General features: G+C 37.3%; 2 protein-coding genes across 2 annotated transcripts; both read left to right on the forward strand.

Moving 5' to 3' along the window:
• The first annotated feature begins 418 nt into the window (after nt 1-418).
• Nucleotides 419-7,895, forward strand: hrh4.g2 (histamine receptor H4 gene g2). Its single transcript, XM_031904597.1, has 4 exons — nt 419-671; nt 1,287-1,456; nt 2,026-2,608; nt 7,855-7,895. The coding sequence occupies exons 1-4, from the start codon at nt 419-421 to the stop codon at nt 7,893-7,895; spliced, it is 1,047 nt and encodes a 348-aa protein (XP_031760457.1).
• Nucleotides 7,896-7,905: 10 nt separating this feature from the next.
• hrh4.g3 (histamine receptor H4 gene g3) lies at nt 7,906-12,904 on the forward strand. The gene is made up of 4 exons (XM_031904598.1): nt 7,906-8,158; nt 8,632-8,801; nt 11,868-12,267; nt 12,837-12,904. The coding sequence occupies exons 1-4, from the start codon at nt 7,906-7,908 to the stop codon at nt 12,902-12,904; spliced, it is 891 nt and encodes a 296-aa protein (XP_031760458.1).
• Nucleotides 12,905-21,469: the final 8,565 nt, after the last annotated feature.

Genomic DNA, 21,469 nt, shown 5'->3' on the forward strand with positions numbered 1-21,469 from the left:
AGCATTCTGGATAATAGGTCCCATACCTGTACTGTTTAATGTAAAGCACAATTTGTTAGGCCTGAAACATTCCAGCTGTCTCAACAGAACTAGTTAAGGAACAGGAAAATGAAATCACTCTATTCATATTCAAGTAGGTCTCTAGATTTAATGATTTGACTCAGGAGGAAAGGTCCCTAGATCAACCTCAGGTATATATATATTAACAAGTACAGCAAATCCATAAGAGAACATTTTCTGCAACTGCAATATTCTTTGGTGCTACACCTGCTATGGTATGCTTAGCGGGTAAGTTGTCTTCTCACTAACTCATCCCGGGGAGATCTCAAGCAAATCTGGAATAAGTGCTCATTTTCTATATTTGCAGAATTATCAAGAAAACAAGGACAAATATCAATCTATTTTTGATGTGTTCACCATGATTTTCTACCCCAGAAATGCCTCATTAGTGCATTTAGATAACATTTCTGTCAGTGCTGTGAGCGCTTCTAATCAACGCCAGGAAATCACAGATGAAATGAGACTTATCCAGGCTGTACTAATGTCTTGTGTGATTTGTGTCACCGGCACTGGGAATGCACTTGTCATCCTGGGCTTCTTGGTCAACAAAAACCTAAGAACCCCAAGCAATTACTTTCTTCTAAACCTTGCCATCGGTGACTTCCTTACAGGTAGGGAGCTCTGATCAGTTATATTGTGTAGAACTTTGTTGGAAGAGCTTGAAAAGAATAAAACAAACATCCTGGTTGAAATAAATACTATATTTTCTGGGATAAATCTCAATATTGCTAAATATACATAAAGGTTTATCAGGTACCAAATCTCAAACTAAAGATTTTCCAGCCCAGTAAGTAAGCTTGATTTTTCACAAGCACACACATATTTTCAGACTATCCCGTTGGTATTCATGGAGATCATCAACCAAAAATATCAAATTAGTAAATTAATAGTAAAATATATTGATTAAAAGGTAGAATCGGTCAATGACTGTTTCTGTTTGTATTCACTAACTACTTAGGTGACTAACCCATTTAATACTTTGGGAAGTATATAATGAAACCATAAAAACATGAATATTAATAAGTAGAACTGCAGATTAGTTTAGAAAAGGTCAAAGCCTACATATATACATCACATGGGATATAAATCACATGGATTATGATACATTGGGTTACAACAAGTGATGTATTTCTTGTTCAAACCTTTGACTATGAAACTCACTTGTTCAACCAGAATCAACCTGGTCAAGCTAGAATCTGATACCTTATTTTATCCTTTTCATATAGGTACAGTCTCTCTCCCACTGTATTTGCAAAGTTATATTATCAGTGGAGGTTGGGTGCTTGGAAAACATGTTTGCAAATTCTGGCTTGCAATGGACTCTTTGCTGTGCCAATGTACCATTTACAATATTGCTTTAATCAGCTTTGATCGTTTCCTGGCTGTTACCAAAGCTGTAAGTTTTGTCAAATCTTTTTATTTATTAAACAAGATTGGTAATTTAAAAAAAAAAAAAATAATGAGACTCTATCACAACCACATGGAGTAATGCTTGGTAATACTCTGATTCAAAGGGGATATAAAGCTTGTTATTTTGAAGGAAATTAAAATAGATAGTCAGTACAATATGTCCTTTTGATATGGTATACATTTTGGATACATTTATTATTATTTTGTGCACCAAATAAATGTTTGATACTGCCTATAGTTTCTATTATTATATTGTTTATTTGGGGTCTATGGCAGTATTTTGCACATGTATTAGGTGGCTTCTCCTAAGTATTTGGTTTAATTGATTGTTGAAATATGTTCTAGAAGCCAACAAAGGAACATTGATTTTAAAAATAATAGTAATAAGTAGCATATTTTATTTTGGGCAAGAATTGTAAAATCAGTATAAAGTTATAAAAATGGATATGTAATCAACCAAAAAATTAATTTAATCAGTGCTATGTCATAAATACTGCATGGGACTGCAGTAACTTATGTTATGTACCAATCATGATTCTTTTGTACTGTTTCCAGGTGAAATACCGAGATCAGCAGAAGAAAATAAAACTGGCCTTTATGAAGATGGCAGCTGTGTGGATTGTAGCTTTCCTGATCTTTGGCCCTGCAATCATTTTGTGGGAGTACTTTGTGGGATACAGTGTGGTACCAGATGGTGAATGCTATCCTGAATTCTATTATACCACTAACTATCTGCTGTATTCTTCTATTTTAGATTTCTTTACCCCAATGACTGCTATAGCATATTTTAATCTCAGCATATATTTTAATATAAGGTCCCGTATGAAAAACAAAACCTGCAAAAGTTCTGTTAGTGCAAGTAATCTTAAAAAGGATGACAATGTTTTTGTGGATTCTTCTATCAATTCAAGCCATGTAGGTGGGATGAAAGAAAAAAGCACCAAACATCCATCAAGTGAAAAACAAATACATATCATTAGGCTTGTGCTGACAAGTTGTCACACCAGCCCTGGTCAGTGTAGAGAAAGCAGAGATGAAGTACCTGCAGGGTGTGTCAGGCCCATGTCTTATGATCCAGTCAAAAATGCAGCTTTATCCAAAGATAAAAAAATAGCCAAATCATTAGCTGTTCTTGTAGGTACATTCTGTGTATGTTGGGCTCCATATTCTTTTCTTACAATTATTAGGGAAGGATTTTGCCCATGGTGCATATCACAAATTCTTTATAATGTCACATGTTGGCTTTACTTCCTCAACTCCTTAATTAACCCATTCCTATATCCATTCTGCCATCCTGCATTTAAAAAAACACTGATGCAACTTCTCTGTATTGACAAACCATCAAAAAAGTGAGAACATGCAATGTTGTTCTATGAGAAGAAATAATTATAATAGAAATCAGTGTGGATTTAGTATCATGTAGTTGCACATTTAAGTTTTTTACCGTAATGTTACAAAAGCCAGACATAAGAATTAGCTCTTCATCTAAATATCTACTATATTTTTATGTCTTTCAAATTAAGAAAGAAATGTTCCACTTGCAGGTTTTACATCACTCTCTACAAAAATGACATGGACAAATAGCACTTAGTATGACACTTGCATGGATATTTCCATTCCTTGTCTATGGACCAGAAGGTCTTCTGTAGGAGCCGCCATGCTGGGTTTCTTAAAATGTTGTATTTTATTTTAGGTGCATCAAATTGCTTTTGGAATGGTTTATGATATTGTTATTAACATAGCAGTTTTGGGACATTTTATATCTTGGCCAAGTAACGTTGCGGTATTTGTTTCTTAAGCAATAAAGATTTCTTAGGCAAAGCAAAGAGTTGATATATCATTTTCATTTCATTTAATGAAAGCCTGCATCATTCATTATTCTACATTGGTATAAATTGACATATAAAATTATATTTTATTTTAAAAAGGGATGCACCAAATCCTGGATTCAGTTTGTGCAAGATTCAGCCTCTCTTTAGCCCTTCCCTTTCCTAATCTGCATATGTTGATTTTGTGTGGTTCACTGGTAGAATAAATGGGCTGAGCTCCCCAGCCAAAAATGTCCTACTTTATAGGGTTCAGGGCCTATCATGCTAAGGAAGGCTGTTTGCTCGGTACTATGCATTACAAGTGGATTGTAGGCAGGCCAGTGGTAGAAAAAATGAGATTGCAAATTAAATACCTACCTCAGCTGGTGGTGAATCAACTTGATTGGTGAATTACTGAATTACTGGCAAACCTAACTACCATGTTTTCAAGTTTATTAACAGTAATAGAATACTATGGGTTAAATGGAGGTGAATATGGATGGACCCTCCTCTTACTGTGGGTATTTAAACCCTTGTTTGTATTTGTACTAATAGGCTTGATAAAGGGCTGGATTGAAGACCTGTCGGATGAGGACCACATCAACATGCAGGCTGGTATTTATTTTCACAACTTTATTGAGGCACCAATAATATATTCATTCACAGAGCATCTGTTCTCCCAAAATAAGTAGGGGCTCGGGTATACTGTTGCCAGCAGTGCTACAAGTTGAGATAGTACTGTGCTATTCACTTACCCTTATGGATATTCAAGTAACAACTGCCTGCCAAGTGATATAAAGAAAAACTATGCCTCCAAACATAGTTCTCTGTAAAAATATACAGAATAAACAGCTCATATGTAAAGCCCTGCTTCATCTGAATAAACCATTTTTATTAAAATGTATATTTCATGGAGCACACAAACTATGGTCACACATACACGTTAGGGCACATCAGCCAAGTAATCGGCAAAATTCTGTCTTTTATTCCCACATTTCTTCCTGTTACAGTTAGAGCTGCATTATTTCCTGTCAGGTGATCTCTGAGGAAACACAGACCATCACAAAATGGTGGCTCAAGAGAAATAATGTAAAAGGGCAACGTTTACTGATATATATTCTAGGTTGGTAGAAATCTTTAACACACCACTTAATAAACAAACTGTTGATTAAGTAATTATGCTGAGGGTATAGTTTCCCTTTAATGAACTACTAAAATTTAAAGGTCAATTACATTGTCCTGCATGACGTCGCCCTAAGAAAATGGAAATATCACCTTTAAGCAAAGTAAAACTATATGTAAAATCAACTAATATACTGCCACCTTAGGGGGCCTTTGACACCATCTATCTGCTACATACAATGCTGTTCTAACATCTGTACCCCGGCAGTTTCAGAAATCTTCACACATCCATTCATGCAACTCTAACAAGTAACACCTGTTTCGATAAGTTGATACTTTGGTAATCCTTTCAAAGTAAAGGTCCTCATACACGGGCCGATTGTAGCTGCGGATATCGGTCCCTTGGACTGATTCGGCAGCTTATCGGCCCGTGTAGGGGCAGAAAAAACGGCCATACGCAACCGATATCTGGCCTCAAATTGGCCAGATATCGATCAGGCAGGTTAAAACATTCAGTTGGATTGGGGACTGGCTCGTTGATGCGGTCCCCAATCCGACTGCCCCATTGCCGCCACTATAATTTGATCGTTTGGCCCCAGGGCCAAACGATCAAATTAGCCTACATGTTCCCCCACCTGTAGGTGGGGATATCGGGTGAAGATCCGCTTGCTTGACGCCCTGGCCAAGCGAGCGAATCTTCACGTGTATGGGGACCAATGTGAGTTTCAGATGTCACCTTTCTGAAGAGTTACAAAGTGACATTGTGATTGGATTATGCTGAGGACTTCCCATACCAGTCAGTTGAACTGAAGAAGCTACTCCGATGAGTAGTGAAACGTCTTCAATGATTACTTAACAAGTCCAGTTGTTTCTGCTTTATGCAGCATCCTGCAAGTAGCCATATGCACAGCTAATAATATTCTTACAGGGCCACAGCGGCTACTTCCTACCAGTCTAGTACAGTTCTTTAAATAAATAGTATTCCTTCTGTGTGATGCCTTTACTGGCACACAGCCTCTATTCAGCAGTAACATTTCAGCGCCAACTGGGCCTTTTCTGAAGCTACAAATATTGATTTTATGTATATTATAGACAATCTCACAGTGCCACCTAGTGGTCAGATCATCATAAGAGTGAAGAAATCATTTATACACAGCATTGGCAAATAGTAAATTTTAAAAGGATGTCCTTTTATCTAAATGGCCATGCCTCTAATTTACAATCATGGAAAATGTTTAACATATAATTAAAAAACAACCGTTACCTGAAAATTGCCAGTAAATCATAATCCCTGGGCCCCATACAAAAAAAATTATCCGGGCCCCCCTCCTGCTGGTCGTAATGGTAAAAAAAAACACATTTATGGCCAGGGGCTCTAATGGTAAAAAAAAGCACAGATGGGTACCCTAAAATACACTTACACAGGCCTGTGAAACACAGCCTAGGGCCCACTCAGTGACATTAGTGATGGTTGCTATGTGACGCTCATGCTGCCAGTGCCAGTCTTATCAGGGCTCATTTGTGAGCATAAGTGCAAGGAATAAAGTGGAATTTCAAGTGCAATTGTTTTGGGTTTTTTTTACCCTAAAGCAGTGTTTTTTATCCAAAATTCCAGTGTCATTTCCCTTGCAAGGGGAATTTGCCCAGATGCAGTCAATGCCTCAAAATTAGTCCTACTGAGCTGTTTAAGTCTAGTTGGAGTCATTTCTGCTGTTCAGTGTAAGAGTGACTTGCGCTCCTATTCTTTACACACAAGTGTGCTACACCTATTGAAGCAGGGCGCTGAGGGAACCCTGGTGCTACTGGCTGGTCCTGAGCTGGCAGCAGCTAAGGTTCCTCTATGTCACAGCACTTGATTCAAAACAGGAGGAAGGCAGCAGCTGCAAGTTCAGCTATACGCAAGTACAAGGAGTCCATTTTGATACCTTTAATGTATGGAGTTTTGTGCACAACTGATTTGCATTAATGGAACCCCACTTACAATTATAAATTACCATAAATTATCAACTTGAAAGCCCAATATGGGCCATTGTGGTAGGGTAGTTGCTGGCTGGGAGGCAAATAGTGCCTTTCACTTATTGCAACTGCTGTAACTTTGCCTATGTTGGGGGCAGGGGCAGGAAACTAGCTCTCTCACTCACGTTCTTTTTAACCTATGTTAAGTTGAGTAGGTAAATCATACTTTTTTCTTAGTATGCAGCAAATTTCTTTTTTGAAAATGGTCCATGCAGCTCTCTCCCAAATACTAATTGCCTCAGAGAATCAATCAGACTTAAATATATATATTGCTCCCCAGATTTTGCTGGAATGCCTCCACCTGCAGATTGATAATATCTCACTCTAGGAGCAAGAGTCAGACTGGTTAGCTAGTAAGGACAGCTCAAGCTCCCAGGAGGAGTCAGTATTTGGTGTAGCGCCCCACAGACAAATGTATGCCAGAGTGGGATTATAAGGGGCCTATTTATTATGCAGTGTAAAAATAACGGTGAGAAAATTAGCCGCACATTGCCAGGTTTGTGAGTAAAAAATGGTGTAAAATCGTCATATTTTTTTTCTTCCACCGGAACTTACATATAATATCGGCATAAAATCTGGCATTCAGACGGCAAACTTCTCCATTTATTCTACACAACTTTTTACACTGTTTTTTCGTTTTACACAGCATAATAAATATGCCCCTATGTGTGTAGGATTAGGGTACCGGCCTTGTGGGGGAGCTGTAGTGAGAGAGAGAGACAGTTTAGGGGAAGCTTGGGCACTGTGGCTTCAGAAAAGGCACTCTGTGTGAAGCTTGGACACTGTGTGAGACAGGGGATCCTGGAGGCTTCAAGGAGAATATGCTGGCTGAAAGTGTGTGTGGCTCATACTTGTGAAACTATACGTTTCCTGGTTGGTTTACTCCAGCCTGCCCTACTTTGCCTTGTGTGTTCATTACTGTTCAAATCAAAGGCCTACACTAGTCCTGGGAGGAGAGTCTGACAGTCCTGGGTACCAACTTTACAACATAACTCATGCAAAAGGCTTCACTTTCTGCTCTTATTGTACTCAGCACTCCTTATTTTTATCAGTGTGCTGGCATTAAAATACAGAAAAAAGAGAATATTATACTGTGTCATATAAAGCATAATTTGTTAGTCCTGAATCATTCCAGATGTCTCTACAGAACTAGTTAAGGTGTTAAAATAAAGGGAAAATGAAATCATGCTATTCATTTTAAATAGGTCTCTAGATTAAATCATTTGACTCAGGAGGAAAGGTCCCTAGATCAACCTCAGGTATATATATATTAAGTACAGCAAATCCATAAGAGAACATTTTCTACAACACTGCAATATTCTATGGTGTTACAATTGCTATGGTATGCTTAGCGGGTAAGTTGTCTTCTGACTGACTAACTAATCCTGGGGAGGTCTCAGGCAAATTTGGAATAAGTGCTCTTTTTCTATTTTTGCAGAATTATCAAGAAAACAAGGACAAATATCAATCTATTTTTGATGTGTTCACCATGATTTTCTACCCCAGAAATGCCTCATTAGTGCATTTAGATAACATTTCTGTCAGTGCTGTGAGCGCTTCTAATCAAAGCCAGGAAATCACAGATGAAATGAGACTTATCCAGGCTGTACTAATGTCTTGTGTGATTTGTGTCACCGGCACTGGGAATGCACTTGTCATCCTGGGCTTCTTGGTCAACAAAAACCTAAGAACCCCAAGCAATTACTTTCTTCTAAACCTTGCCATCGGTGACTTCCTTACAGGTAGGGAGCTCTGATCAGTTATATTGTGTAGTACTTTGTTGGAAGAGCTTGAAAAGAATGAAACAGACATCTTGGTTCAATGAAATCCTATATAATCAAGCAGGAAATTCAGTCTTGATAAATCTCAAAATTGCCAAAGCTCCAACAAAAGATTTTCAAGCCTATGCAGTAAACATTTTTCACAAGCACACACATATTTCCAGACTGTCCTGTTGTTATTAGAACACATTTTAAATTGTCTAAAGCACTGCTAAGATCAAGCAGTAAAATATATTGATCTAAAGGTAGAATGGGTCAATGACTGTTTGTGTTTGTATTCAATAACCTCTTAGGTAACGAACCCATTTAATACTTTAAGAAGAATATTGTGAAACCATGAAAGCATAAAAATGAATTAGTAGAAAAACCTTTGACTATGAAACTTGTTAAAACAGATTTAGAATCTGATACCTTGTTTTATCCTTTTCATTTAGGTACAGTCTCTCTCCCACTATTTTTGCAAAATTATATTATCAGTGGAGGTTGGGTGCTTGGGAAACATGTTTGCAAACTCCTGCTTACAATGGACTCTACTCTGTGCCAATGTACCATTTACAATATTGTTTTAATCAGCTTTGATCGTTTCCTGGCTGTTACCAAAGCTGTAAGTTTTTTTCCAATTTTCTCATTTATTAAGAACACGTCAGGTTATAAAACCAAAAGGCAAACAAGGCTGGTAATTTAAAAAATTAAAAACAGTTTTTTTGTTTAAATAAATGAGACCATATAATATCACAACAACATGTGGTAGTGTTTGGGATTCCTCTGATTCAAAGGAGATGAAACTTGTCACATTGTTTGTATGTTGCATACTAACTGCTGTAATTAATTTCCATTGCATAGTTCACTTTTCCCCTTCTATTTTGCTTTGTGCAGCATTTTATGAACCAAGATGGAAAAGGTTCACACACAGGGTCGGACTGGGGGGAGTGGAGAGCCCACCAGGGCCCCACACCGACCCCCGACGACCATGTCCCCCTCCCCCTAACCCCCCCACCCCCTACAGGGGCCCCAGCCACTGCCCAATGTCCTCCCATGATCGTGCGTAAGTGAAATGCATGAGGGGAGGGACACCTGTGGGTGGGGAGTGCCGACAGCCAATGGGGGGTCCCTGAACCTGGCAGCAAAAGTCTGTTGATCTGTGAGGCTACATTGTCATTATTGTTTTCCTATTCAGGCCCTCTCCTATTACTTTTCCAGTCTCTAATTAATGCCACAGCCTGGTTGCTTATGTAGACTGGGCTCCAACAACCAGACAGTTGTTAAACAAAATGCAAAATAATTTCTAAAAAGTACAAAAAATAAAAAAAGAGACTAACTGCAAATTGTCTGGATCCCAATACTCTACTTAGTAATTATGCCCTATATTGTTTTCAAATTTCAAACTGTTTTCTATTTGTTTACTTTTTACCATTTTTCTAAAATATTGAATTTGAACTTAAAGGAGAAGGAAAGGTAAAAACTACATAAACTTTATCAGAAAGGTCTATGTAAATACAGCCATAAGCACTCACAGAAATGCTGCAGAAAAGCTCTATCAAAAGAAACACAGGATCTCTTGTCTCCTTTTTTGTAAACATGTTCTTTAGTATCAGGCTTCCTCCCTCTCTGCACAGCTCTCTCCTCTCTCCCTTCTCCTGCCCCCCCTTCCCGTAAGAATTCATAAAACTCACTCCCCCACCCTCCCTTAGGAATGTGTAATCAGAGCTACCAGCCTCTAGAGCTAAGCTATGAAGACCAAGCTAAAACAGAATCTGTACTTCTAGGGCTCTTTACTCAGATATAGTAAAGCTTTTTGCAGAATAAATATAGTGTTCTAGGTGGCATTGATGTGGCGAGTCTATTGGCAGTAAAATGACAAAATTACTTTCCTTCTCCTTTAACATGCTCTTGTTTAGGTTTACATGTAACAGAGCAATCGGAGCAACTGATTGTAAAACATAAGGAAGTTTGTGACCAAGAGTGCTCGGCTGCGTCTCAGCAAAGTGAAAGGCAAATTCAACTTTGAAATAAAAGTTTTGGTTAAATGGTTAAAAATAATGGAATAAATACAATTAGGAAAGTCAAGATTTATGGGGCACTATTTCTTGTAGTTACCTCCCCCTTTAAAAAAGCACCTCATCAACGTCTACATATCTATACTATTTCCTGACATAAATTGGCAGTTTGGTCGGTATTGGGACCTGTTTATAAAACATCACATATGGAAAAATGGTTGAGGTTTTAAATATTTTTACCCTATACTGCAGAGATCCCCAACCTTTTATACCCGTGAGCCACATTCAAATGGAAAAAGTGTTGGGGAGCAACACAAGCATGGAAAAAGGTTCCTGGGGGTGCAAATAAGAGCTATAATTGGCTATTTGGTAGCCCCTATGTGGACTGGCAGCCTACAGAAGGCTCTGTTTGGCATTATGCCAGGTTTTTATGCAACTAAAACTTGCCTCCAAGCCAGGAAATCAAAAATAAGCACCTGCTTTGTGGCCCCTGGGAGCAACATCCAAGGGGTTGGGGAGCAACATGTTGCTCACAAACTACTGGTTGGGGATCACTGCTATACTGTATGGGTAAAACTGACAAAAATATTGTATTATCATATGACTACTAATTTTCCTTTTTATAAATATCTTTGCCTAACCCATTAGTTAAAATGTAACTGATATTGATATTTTTCATTTCGGTGATTATTTTGTCTGAAATGCCATTCTCATAAAATTATTTTATAAAGATTACTATTTGGATAGCTGCTTTGATTTGCAAAAAAACTTGCCATTTCCAAAATCAATGGAAAGTGATATAGTATGCTAATATTATTACTTATAAATAGGGACCACAGGCTGCAGTAAATCCTAAGGACCTTTCTCTTAGAGACTTACTAATTACCTTTCCTTGCTGATGTCAGACATCAGTACTGTAATATGTTCTACAATCATTTAATACAAATCATAGGCAGTATAGCATGTGAAAATGTTATTTTGGTGCACAAAGCAATCATACATTTAGCCACTTAGTGCTCCATGGTGCTTCATTGTCCCTGGCACATTTTGTGCACCAAATAAATGTTTGATACTGCCTATTGTTTGTATTAATATATTGTTTATTCAGGGTCTAGAACAGTATTTTGCAAATGTATCAAGTGGCTTCCTCCTAAGTATTTGCTCAGGTGATTGTTGAAATATGATGTATAAGGCAATAAAGAAATAGTATTATTATTATTATAATTAGTAGTAGTAGTAATAGTAGTAATAATAATAATAATAGTAATAAATGGCATATTTTTATTTTGAGCAAGAATTGTTATATCAGCATAACATTATAAGAATGGTTATGTTTTCAACCAAAAAATTAAGAAGCCACTGTGCCATGTGCATGTTTATAATTTGATTAGTGCTATGTTATAAAGGCAGAGTTCCTATCCTTTTGTGATGTAATACACACTTGTCTTGTAAATTGGGGGTGTTGGGGTGCTCTCCTTATTCTATAATTAATTGTGTATATACTATAAACATGACTATAGTTTAATCGGTGCAATGCCATAAAGTGTGTTCCCCCCCTTCTTATATGATGTGATGGGCTCTGGTCTTGTGAATTGATCCAGTGGGGATATGGGCCTTAGGGCTGCAGTGCCACCTGTTATGTACCAATCATGTTTCTTTTGTTCTGTTTCCAGGTGAAATACCAAGATCAGCAGAAGAACATAAAACTGGCCTTTATGAAGATGGCAGCTGTGTGGATTGTAGCTTTCCTGAACTTTGGCCCTGCAATCATTTTGTGGGAGTACTTTGTGGGATACAGTGTGGTACCAGATGGTGAATGCTATCCTGAATTCTATTATACCACTAACTATCTACTGTATTCTTCTATTTTTGATTTCTTTACCCCAATGACTGCTATAGCATATTTTAATCTCAGCATATATTTTAATATAAGGTCTCGCATGAAAAATAAAACCTGCATAAGTTCTGTTAGTGCAAGTAATCTTAAAAAGGATGACAATGTTTTTGTGGATTCTACTATCAACTCAAACCATGTAGGTGGGATGAAAGAAAAAAGCACCAAACATCCATCAAGTAAAAAACAAATACAAATCATTAGGCTTGTGCTGACAAGTTGTCACACCAGCCCTGGTCAGTATAGAGAAAGCAGAGGTGAAGTAACTGCAGGGTGTGTCAGGCCCATGTCTTATGATCCAGTCAAAAATGCAGCTTTATCCAAAGATAAAAAAATAGCCAAATCATTAGCTGTTCTTGTAGGTACATTCTGTGTATGTTGGGCTCCACTTTCTATTCTCACAATTATTAGGGAAGGATTTTGCTCATGGTGCATATCACAAATTCTTTATAATGTCACATGTTGGCTTTACTTCCTAAACTCCTTAATTAACCCATTCCTATATCCATTCTGCCATCCTGCATTTAAGAAAACATTGATGCAAATGCTCTGCATTGACAAACCATCAAAAAAGTGAGAACATGCAATGTTGTTCTATGAAAAGAAATAACTAAAATGGGGAGCAGTGTGGATTTAGTATCATGTAGTTGCACATTTAAGCTTTTTACCGTAATGTTACAAAAGTTAGACATAAGAATTATCTCTACATCTAAATATCTATTATATTTTTTATGTTTTTTAAATCAAGACAAAATAGAAGATTTCCAGATTAAGGCAGCCTACACTACCCCTGTAACTGTTTTAAGTAGAGAATAGAGATTAATAATTTTAAAGATTCTTTAATGTGTTAAAATCGACGTTTCGGTCACATATTAAAACCTTTTCCAAGAAGTTTTTTCATCAAGTCCTGTGAGTTTCTTGCATTTTCTAACTTTCTACCCAGCACCCAGGCATCTTATATTTTTGTAGAATGTGCCCTCCCTCTACTATGTTGTACAGCAGGGGTGGCCAGACCTTTCTCATCGGCAATCATCCGATGACCGGGGATGTGGAAGTGCAGCGTGAATGCATGCATACGTGACGCAGCATACGTACGCATTCATGCAGCACTACTTCATACCCGGCTTCATCACAGTCCACCAGAAATCCACTCGGGATCGACTGGTGGACCGCGATCGACATATTGGCCACCCCTGTAATATAGTATATATATATAATACTGATTGGCTGATTGGCATTCTAAAAAAAAAAACATTTTCCAACTGCAGGTTTTACACAAATGACCCAGACAGACAGCGCTTATTTTGAGCCTTGTATAGATATTTCCATTCCTTGTCTATGGACCAACCCAACAGGGATCCTGTAGGAGATTATTTCTGGTACCAATAATAATAATAATAACTTTTCAAAGGACAGCCACCATGCTGAGTTTCTAAAAATGTGGTATTTTATTCTTGGTGCATCAAATTGCTATTGGTTTATGAAAATCTATCTAACATTTTTGCAACATTTTACATCTTGGCCAAGTAACTTTTTGGTATTTGTCTCTTAAATAATACAAATTTCTGAAGAAAATTAAAGTCTTGATATATAATTTTCATTTAATGAAAAGCCTGCATCATTTATTATTCTACATTGGTATAAATTTACATATAAAATTACATTTAATTTTGAACAGTTATAGTACTGTTTAGTACAGGTATGGGATCCATTATCCAGAATGCTTGGGACCTGGGGTTTTCTGGATAAGTGATATTTCTGTTATTTGAATCACCATACCTTATTTCTACTGAAATTTTTTTTAAACATTAATTAAACCAAACAGAATAGTTTTGCTTCAAATAAGGATTACTTATGTATTTGTTGGATCAAGTACAAAGTACTGTTTTATTATTACAGAGTTAGGATTTTTTTTTATAATGGAGTGTAAGAAAGACGGCTTTCCCATAATTCAGGACTTTCTGGATAACAGGTTTCTGGATAACGGGTCCTATACTTGAATTTCACTACTGTTTAATTATTGCATCATAACTCTCCTAAAAAGATATGCAGATACCAGAATGTAACTTCATAATATAAAATTTCAAATGAATTGACATGTACACAGAAATGGTGTGAAATGCTTGTTTAGACTATAGTAAGGCTCATTTATCTGCAAACACAGTGTACAACTTGAGCTTTTCCCTTCAGAGAGTTGCATGTAACACTACATTTATTAAAGGTGTTGCATCAAAATGTGCTCCTTGCATCTCCATATAGTTGCACTCAGCACTCAGTCCTTCTTAACTTTTGAAGATAAAATTCCCATTTAAAACAAAGATGTCGTTGTGCCTAGAGAGGTCTTGGAAAGTCTGGAGACCATTTAAATCCCTTGAAGAGTCCCATGATAGCGTGCCCAGTTGGACAGTCCTGTGTTAAACACATGCAAATCAGTAATTAAGGCTTAACACAGCAGTTTTCTCACATATCTGATTCAGAAATTAGTTACAAAAAATGTAAGCATAAAACATTATTACAAATACAAAATGATTATTTCTACAAATTACAAATCTTTATATGTCATTGAAAAAATGGTAGTTTGTTTGTTTTTTTTTTATCATTTTTACTAGAGTTGCTGAAATGGGTCAGCCCCATTGAATTTGCACCGCTTTTCAAGAAAAGCTTGATTTCTCTATTGGACACAAGCAGAAATATACAACTTGGACTATAAGCCTAACAGGAACAGAATAAAGGGACCCACCTACACAGAAAACACAAGTTTGAAAACAGGGGTCATTGATGATGAATGCTACCTCATCCCAAAAGTCCAAAACAGTGGAGGTCCAAAATGGCAGTTTTTAATGTAGGTTTAAAAGTATAAAGCTAGGCATGTGTATTTAGGAGGGTGGTTGGTGGAGCAGATGGAGACAACATATGCTTAATAGGCCTGCCAAGGCCGGGGAATTGCACAGCAGCCATATCTTTGTGTGTTGTAGCTCATTATAGGGAAGAGATTTGGGTAGTTTCTGGAATTAAATATTCTTTAAAGCCATGCTGTGTTTAGCCCCCATCCTTCCCTTATGACATTGTTACAGACATTTACATTGTTGTCCTTACAGTAAGTCTAATATAGTAATCCAAATGTATCTGAGATGCACATTACATTTAAATCTTATGTCAATTGCCTTTGCATTTCTTCCCCCCCCCCACCCCATCCACTGCTTGTTTCCCCTGGGGGAAGCCTCGTAGTTTTGAAATATCTGCCTAAAGGGTAAGAATTACTCAAGGTACAAATAAGAAGAGAGTAAAGAAAACTACCATAGTAAAAGAAGTAGGGATGAATTTAAAGAGATAATGCTGGAATACTGCTCTTTAAATTGCTTCTCTAGGAACACGTGCAGTGATGTTCTTCTTGTTCTTTATTAGAAATACAGTATCCATCAGTGTAAAATGGCTACTTAAGGTATCATCCTCTTATTTTATTGTGTTGGCTTTTAAAGGAGAAGGAAAGGCTAATGAAGCTATGAAGAGTTAATCTCAAGCTGCAGGCATACCTTCAGTTGTCTCAATAGTGCCCTTAAGTCTCCCCATATTTCACCTGTTCAGAAGATCAGAAGCCAAACAGGAAAAAAAACCGCTGAGCTGTGTAGAGAAGATTCCCATAATGCATCGCTCCTTCCAGACTTGGCGACTTGTTACTGTATGCGCACACAGCAGGAGCGTCCGGTTGCCATGGCGACACAGCTTTGGAGAACTCTGTGACATGCAGGTGGGGGGAGTGGGGGGGCAGGTGCGGCAAGCGGCGGAGAGTTTGTGGCAGGAGCGGGGAGTGGGGGGGGGTTTGTGGCAGGAGCGGGGATCGGCGGAGGCTTTGTGGCAGGAGCGGGGAGCAGCGGAGGCTTTATGGCAGGAGTGGGGATCGGAGGGTGGGCTGGCTTGTGCTTTTCAGCCCATACAGACATGCTCTGTAAATCTTTCATTAGGCAAGCCAGGAATATAGCGATTTTACACAGCAATAGTAGTACTATTTAATATAGTGCTTACTAGGTTTTGACTTTCCTTCTCCTTTAAGTGGGATGCCTGTATGTTTTGATTAGCCCTGTATGTTTTGATTAGCCCTATAGGTATGTTTTGAAAAGTTGTAAAGTCAGTGTTGGTCAGTATAGAGAAAGCAGAGATGAAGTACCTGCAGGATGTGTCAGGCCCATGTCTTATGATCCAGTCAAAAACGCAGCTTTATCCAAAGATAAAAAATAGCCCAAATCATTAGCTGTTCTTGTCGGTACATTCTGTGTATGTTGGGCTCCATATTCTTTTCTCACAACTATTAGAGAAGAGTTTTGCCCATGGTGCATATCACAAATTCTTTATAATGTCACATGTTGGCTTTACTTCCTCAACTCCTTAATTAACCCATTCCTATATCCATTCTGTCATCCTTCATTTAAGAAAACATTGATGTTGCTTCCCTGCATTGACAAACCATCAAAAAAGTGAGATTGTGAAACATTCTTCTATTAAAAGAAATCATTATCATAGGGAGCAGTGTGGATTTAGTACAACATGACATAGTTACATTAACTACATTGGATTCGCATATTTATAAAGTGGCAAAACATCTTGGTTGAAATAAAATGGATGCTGAAACGGTTGTTTATTTCGAAACAGAAATATCATCAACGTTATTGAATGTTACTGAAATGTTTATTTCAATAGTGTTGCAAACATTTGACAGAAATATTAATGTGTAGTAAAAGATTGATAACGTCTCTCACATTGTCAAAATGAAGTCCTCCCGTAGGAATAGACAGAATTTCACAGAAGTGAAATGACAAGTAAAATTCAGTGATATCCAAAAAAGTTAAAGCTCTTTATAAATATCGCAAAGTCAAATGAGAAAGTACTTTTCCCAGGCCCAGATTTGTGGCGAGGCATCAATGGCCCAGGCCTAGGGTGGCACAAATTTAGGGTTACCCAGCTGCACCTAAACTTCACTGACATGAAGCACTGGGAACAGAACACGCAGAAAACTTCAGCACATCCTGTCCCCAGGGATCCATATGTGAGCTAAATGGAGGTGCATGCGTGATCCAGGGCATGGGGGAAAGAAAATGGGGGGGCAGCCTCTGGGCGCCATCATTAGAAATGAGGTGCTGATTTTTCCACTGTATGGGAGACTATCAGTCTATTTCTGATCATAATTATTTACCACTGATTTAAATCCTTTCTATAGTTACTAATTGATCACTTCTGCCTGATTAAATGATGATGTGAAGCCAATTGCACAGGTATGGGACCTGTTGGGCAGAATGCTTCGGACCTGGAGTTTTCCAGATAAGGGGACTTTTTTATAATTGGATCGTAATATGTTAAGTCTAGTAAAATCTACTGTATCTTAGGTCTACTGAAAAATCATTTTACAATAAATAAACCCAATAGGATTGTTTTGCCTCCAATAAGGATTAACTATATCTTAGTTGGGATCAAGTACAAGGTACTGTTTTATTATTACAGAGAAAAAGTAAATCATTTTCAAAAATTAGAATTATTTGCTTATAATGGAGTCTATGGGGTATGGCCTTCTCGTAATTCAGAACTTTCTGGATAACGGTTTCGGGATAAGGGATCCCACACCTGTACCGTATCAACAATGGGGAAAACTATAGGATATTATTTATTATATAATATTATATATATTATATAATTTATTAACATTATGTGTACTTAATTTGTTGTTATATGTTATGACAGTACACTGACACCTAGTGATAAGTGCAAATATGATTTCTGGTACATTGTTCTCTGTCTCACGGTGTTATATGTTCAGCAGAACCTGAAATATTTGCAAGGGAGGATGTTAATGTTAATGGATAATGGATTTACTGAGATATATATTGAGGCTATTTATTGGTACTTTCTACACATTTAAAGGCCCCAAGAAGTTTTTTTTAAGTTGCATTTCTTTGTGTTGTTAGGGTATTTGGTTATAAATTACTGTAGGTAAAACTATGCAACCTGGATTGGGTTCTATTTAAATGCTTAGGTTCTATTTAAATAAAATACAAAACATTTGGGTTGTTTGGCATTTTTAATCCATGCTAACAATTTGGTATACAGGTATATTGCATGTTTTAAGATAGATCCCATAGGAACCTGCCTTCAGACCTTTTACCCACCCACCTGGAGCTGGATTGGCAGAGCTTGGGCTTCTGGCCCTTAAACCCCAGCCCTTCTGAGATGCTCCTGTTCTTGTTTAATTTTTATGTGTGGATTATTTTTCTGTCTTGTTCTATGTAACTCTCCTGCCAGGTTTATATATGTGTATTTGTATATACTATGGCCCTCTAGTAAAAGTCATAAGCAGTCTAAAATCTCTAAAACTAACCCAAATAAAAATTGTGTTTTGTAATATTACTCCACTGATATTAAATGCACATGAGCTTTTTAAAACTTGCTTGAAGTTCATGTGGATGTTTTGTTGTTGCAAAAAAGAAGTTTTTTTCACACACTGCCACAGATCAAAAATATTGAGATCCCAAATACAAAATAAAGAAGATACAAAAGAATATTGTTCTCACAGAGGGCAAATTAAATAATTTTTTTCATTAAAAACATATTTTTTACATTCCCAAAAGTTCCTTAACACTACAAATAAAGATACCAGACAGGCCCACACCAAAGTAGAGATAGGAGAAAGGTAAAGATGGTCAGGCTCAAGTATTAGCAGATCCACAGGCTAAAAAACATGCAAACAACAAAAACAATGGATCATAGAGATCTAGAGTCAGATCCAATGCACACAAAATATCATTTCCCTGGTTTACAATCCACAGGTAGAAAAACACCAATAGAAGAAAGGTATTAGGGTGAGCTTGGAATTGGTATTCAACATTAGTTGGATTGCAGGAGGACTGCTGTAGCATAAGCCAGCCCATTGGTCATCAAGGAATGCAATAGTTCAACATCAACATTACACCTGTTTTTCAACTAGAGGGCCACTTTAAGGTACTGGTGGGGCCAGGTCAGTGATTTTATTGGTGGTTCCCATCTCCCTCCCTAAGAAATTTGTGACTAGTGATGAGTGAATTTTTTCGCCAGGCATGGATTCGCAGCGAATTTACACATTTCTCCATTGGAGAATTGTTTTGCGAAACTTCTGTGAAAACTTGCAGTGGAAAAATTTGTCGCGCTGATTTTTTTGACGTGTGTCAAATTGGGTCAAAAAACGGCGCGGTCGTGGGCAAAAAAGGCGCGGCCGCGTCAAACAACGGGTGTAGTCATGTCAAATTGGGTGTGATCACATAAAAAAAAGCGTGGGCAACAAAAAAATAGAAGCGGACGACAAAAAAAGACGTGGGCGAAAAAAAATGGCGCAACAAATGCGTTTCGTGAATTTTCCGCCGTTTCGCAAATTGTATGGCAAAGCAAAACGGGACAGATTCGATTATCACTATTTGTGACACTACCTTCAAGCAACTGCAATTGAATATAATAACTCAGAGACACCCTCATGCTGTGCCCATTGTTGGAAACAAGCAAGCAGAACGTCCTCAGCAGCCATCCCTACACAGGACACCACAAGACAAAGCTGTCTCCAAAAATAAACAAAAACACAACAAATTTGTAAAAGATTTAGAAAAAAACAGGAACATTTGTTCCAGTAGAAAATTAAAGTGAAAAAATTACAGTTATGTTAAGTCTGTTCATTAAAAAGTTATACAGTTAGGGGACGTGCTATCCAGAATACTCGGGACCTTGGGTTTTCTGGATAAGGGGTCTTTCCTTAAATTTTAAAGTCTACTAAAAAATATTTACATTAAATAATGCCAATAGTATTGATTTGCCTCCTATAAGAATTAACAATATCTTAGTTGGGATCATGTACAAGGTTCTGCTTTATTATTACAGAGAAAAGAATGTAAATTATTTGATTAAAATGGCCTTACCGTAACTCGGAGCTTTCACAATAATGGGTTTTCAGATAATGGATCCCATGTGGGGTCCAAGTGGGCCCTAGGCAAATGCCCCTTTTGATTATTTATTAAAATAGCACTGCTCACAGTAAGTAAGTGGCGTAAATGTTCTGTCTGTCTTTCTGTGTATTGTGAATTCTGTAACAGACAGATAAAATACATACCTCATTTCTCGTGGTTACTAAATGGGTCACTTATCTTTTAGTACAGACATTGAGATATTGTAGCATTTACATTTAAGAGCCAGCTGCTAATGTTCTACTTACAAAGCTCATATCTGGGATAACTCTATTCGCAGCCTACAAGATAACTTGAAAAGCACCAGAAGATGTCACTGCAGCTCTATGAGTTTTACTCTTTTGTCTAATAGGCGAATACAAGTGATGCTTTAGAAAATGATTTACACATTAGTGTCCAATTATCATAAAGATAATTCCGGAAAAAACCTATTCTTAGATTTTTCTTCACAGATTATATTGAAAGCAAATACATTGTGTTTACTGGTGTAAATGACTATATCTCATATATATGAAGACATGATAACTTTGGAAACTGAATCCAGTTCATGCCATTATAAAGATACTATGTTTTGCTTTTCTGAGAAATAACCATACAACCACTAATGATTTTATGTCCTTTCTGGGAGTTTTTGAGTCCCTTGTGGCAGACAAGACCTGTTAGGGCTTTGAATGTAAAGAGCCTAAATGCAACTCATACTTCTAATCAAGATCAATGGAACTCAAGAGAACTTGATCTTTCACCTGTAAGAGATTAGAACAGATTTGATTCCATGACCTAGGAAGCACCTACAAATTCAACCCAAAGCTAACAGGGTGTATACAGTACTCTACTGCTAATTTTGAAGAATATATGTCTATCTGGCCATGTCCTTATTGATCCTGGATTTGGGCAATATCTAATTCTAATTGCTAGCAGAGTTTATTCAGACTCCTATTTGCAGTACTTCTGATGCTCCCTATAGTTTTTAGCTCTGTTCTCATTCTCAAATGCAGTTAGTAGTGGTAGGCATACATAGGTGAGGTTTTTCCTGTATCCTACTGACTACAACCATCTTTGTGACAACAGTAGATGTATTTATATACCGTTCCATTCATGCAAGAGGTTATGCTTGCCACATTAGAGAAAGAAAAGAGTAACATGAGAACAGTACTAATGATATATACTGGACTCACAAGCATTCTCATATATCAATTGCTGTAAGATCAGATAATTATATATGTAACCAATGCAATTGCTCTGATCTTTTACTACTGGACCATTCAATTGGCACAGCATGTGATCCAGTGTTTTATTCAGCAAACCCTATAATGTAAAACTCACACTTCCTAACCATCTAACTTTTTAAAACAATTTACGATATTGAAATTGCATCCTTTCATATCAGAACACAAAATTGCCTGTAACGCAC

This window comes from Xenopus tropicalis, chromosome 6 (genome assembly GCF_000004195.4).
Source record: "Xenopus tropicalis strain Nigerian chromosome 6, UCB_Xtro_10.0, whole genome shotgun sequence".
Classification (NCBI taxonomy): domain Eukaryota; kingdom Metazoa; phylum Chordata; class Amphibia; order Anura; family Pipidae; genus Xenopus; species Xenopus tropicalis.

Bases quoted from the DNA above. Each gene is read 5' to 3' on its own strand.
- hrh4.g2 (XM_031904597.1), top strand. From the start codon at position 419: ATGATTTTCTACCCCAGAAATGCCTCATTAGTGCATTTAGATAACATT. The intron at 672-1,286 runs GTAGGGAGCTCT...CTTTTCATATAG, and splicing joins CATCGGTGACTTCCTTACAG to GTACAGTCTCTCTCCCACTG. The intron at 1,457-2,025 runs GTAAGTTTTGTC...TACTGTTTCCAG, and splicing joins TCCTGGCTGTTACCAAAGCT to GTGAAATACCGAGATCAGCA.
- hrh4.g3 (XM_031904598.1), top strand. From the start codon at position 7,906: ATGATTTTCTACCCCAGAAATGCCTCATTAGTGCATTTAGATAACATT. The intron at 8,802-11,867 runs GTAAGTTTTTTT...TTCTGTTTCCAG, and splicing joins TCCTGGCTGTTACCAAAGCT to GTGAAATACCAAGATCAGCA. The intron at 12,268-12,836 runs GTAAAAAACAAA...TTTTAAATCAAG, and splicing joins AAGCACCAAACATCCATCAA to ACAAAATAGAAGATTTCCAG.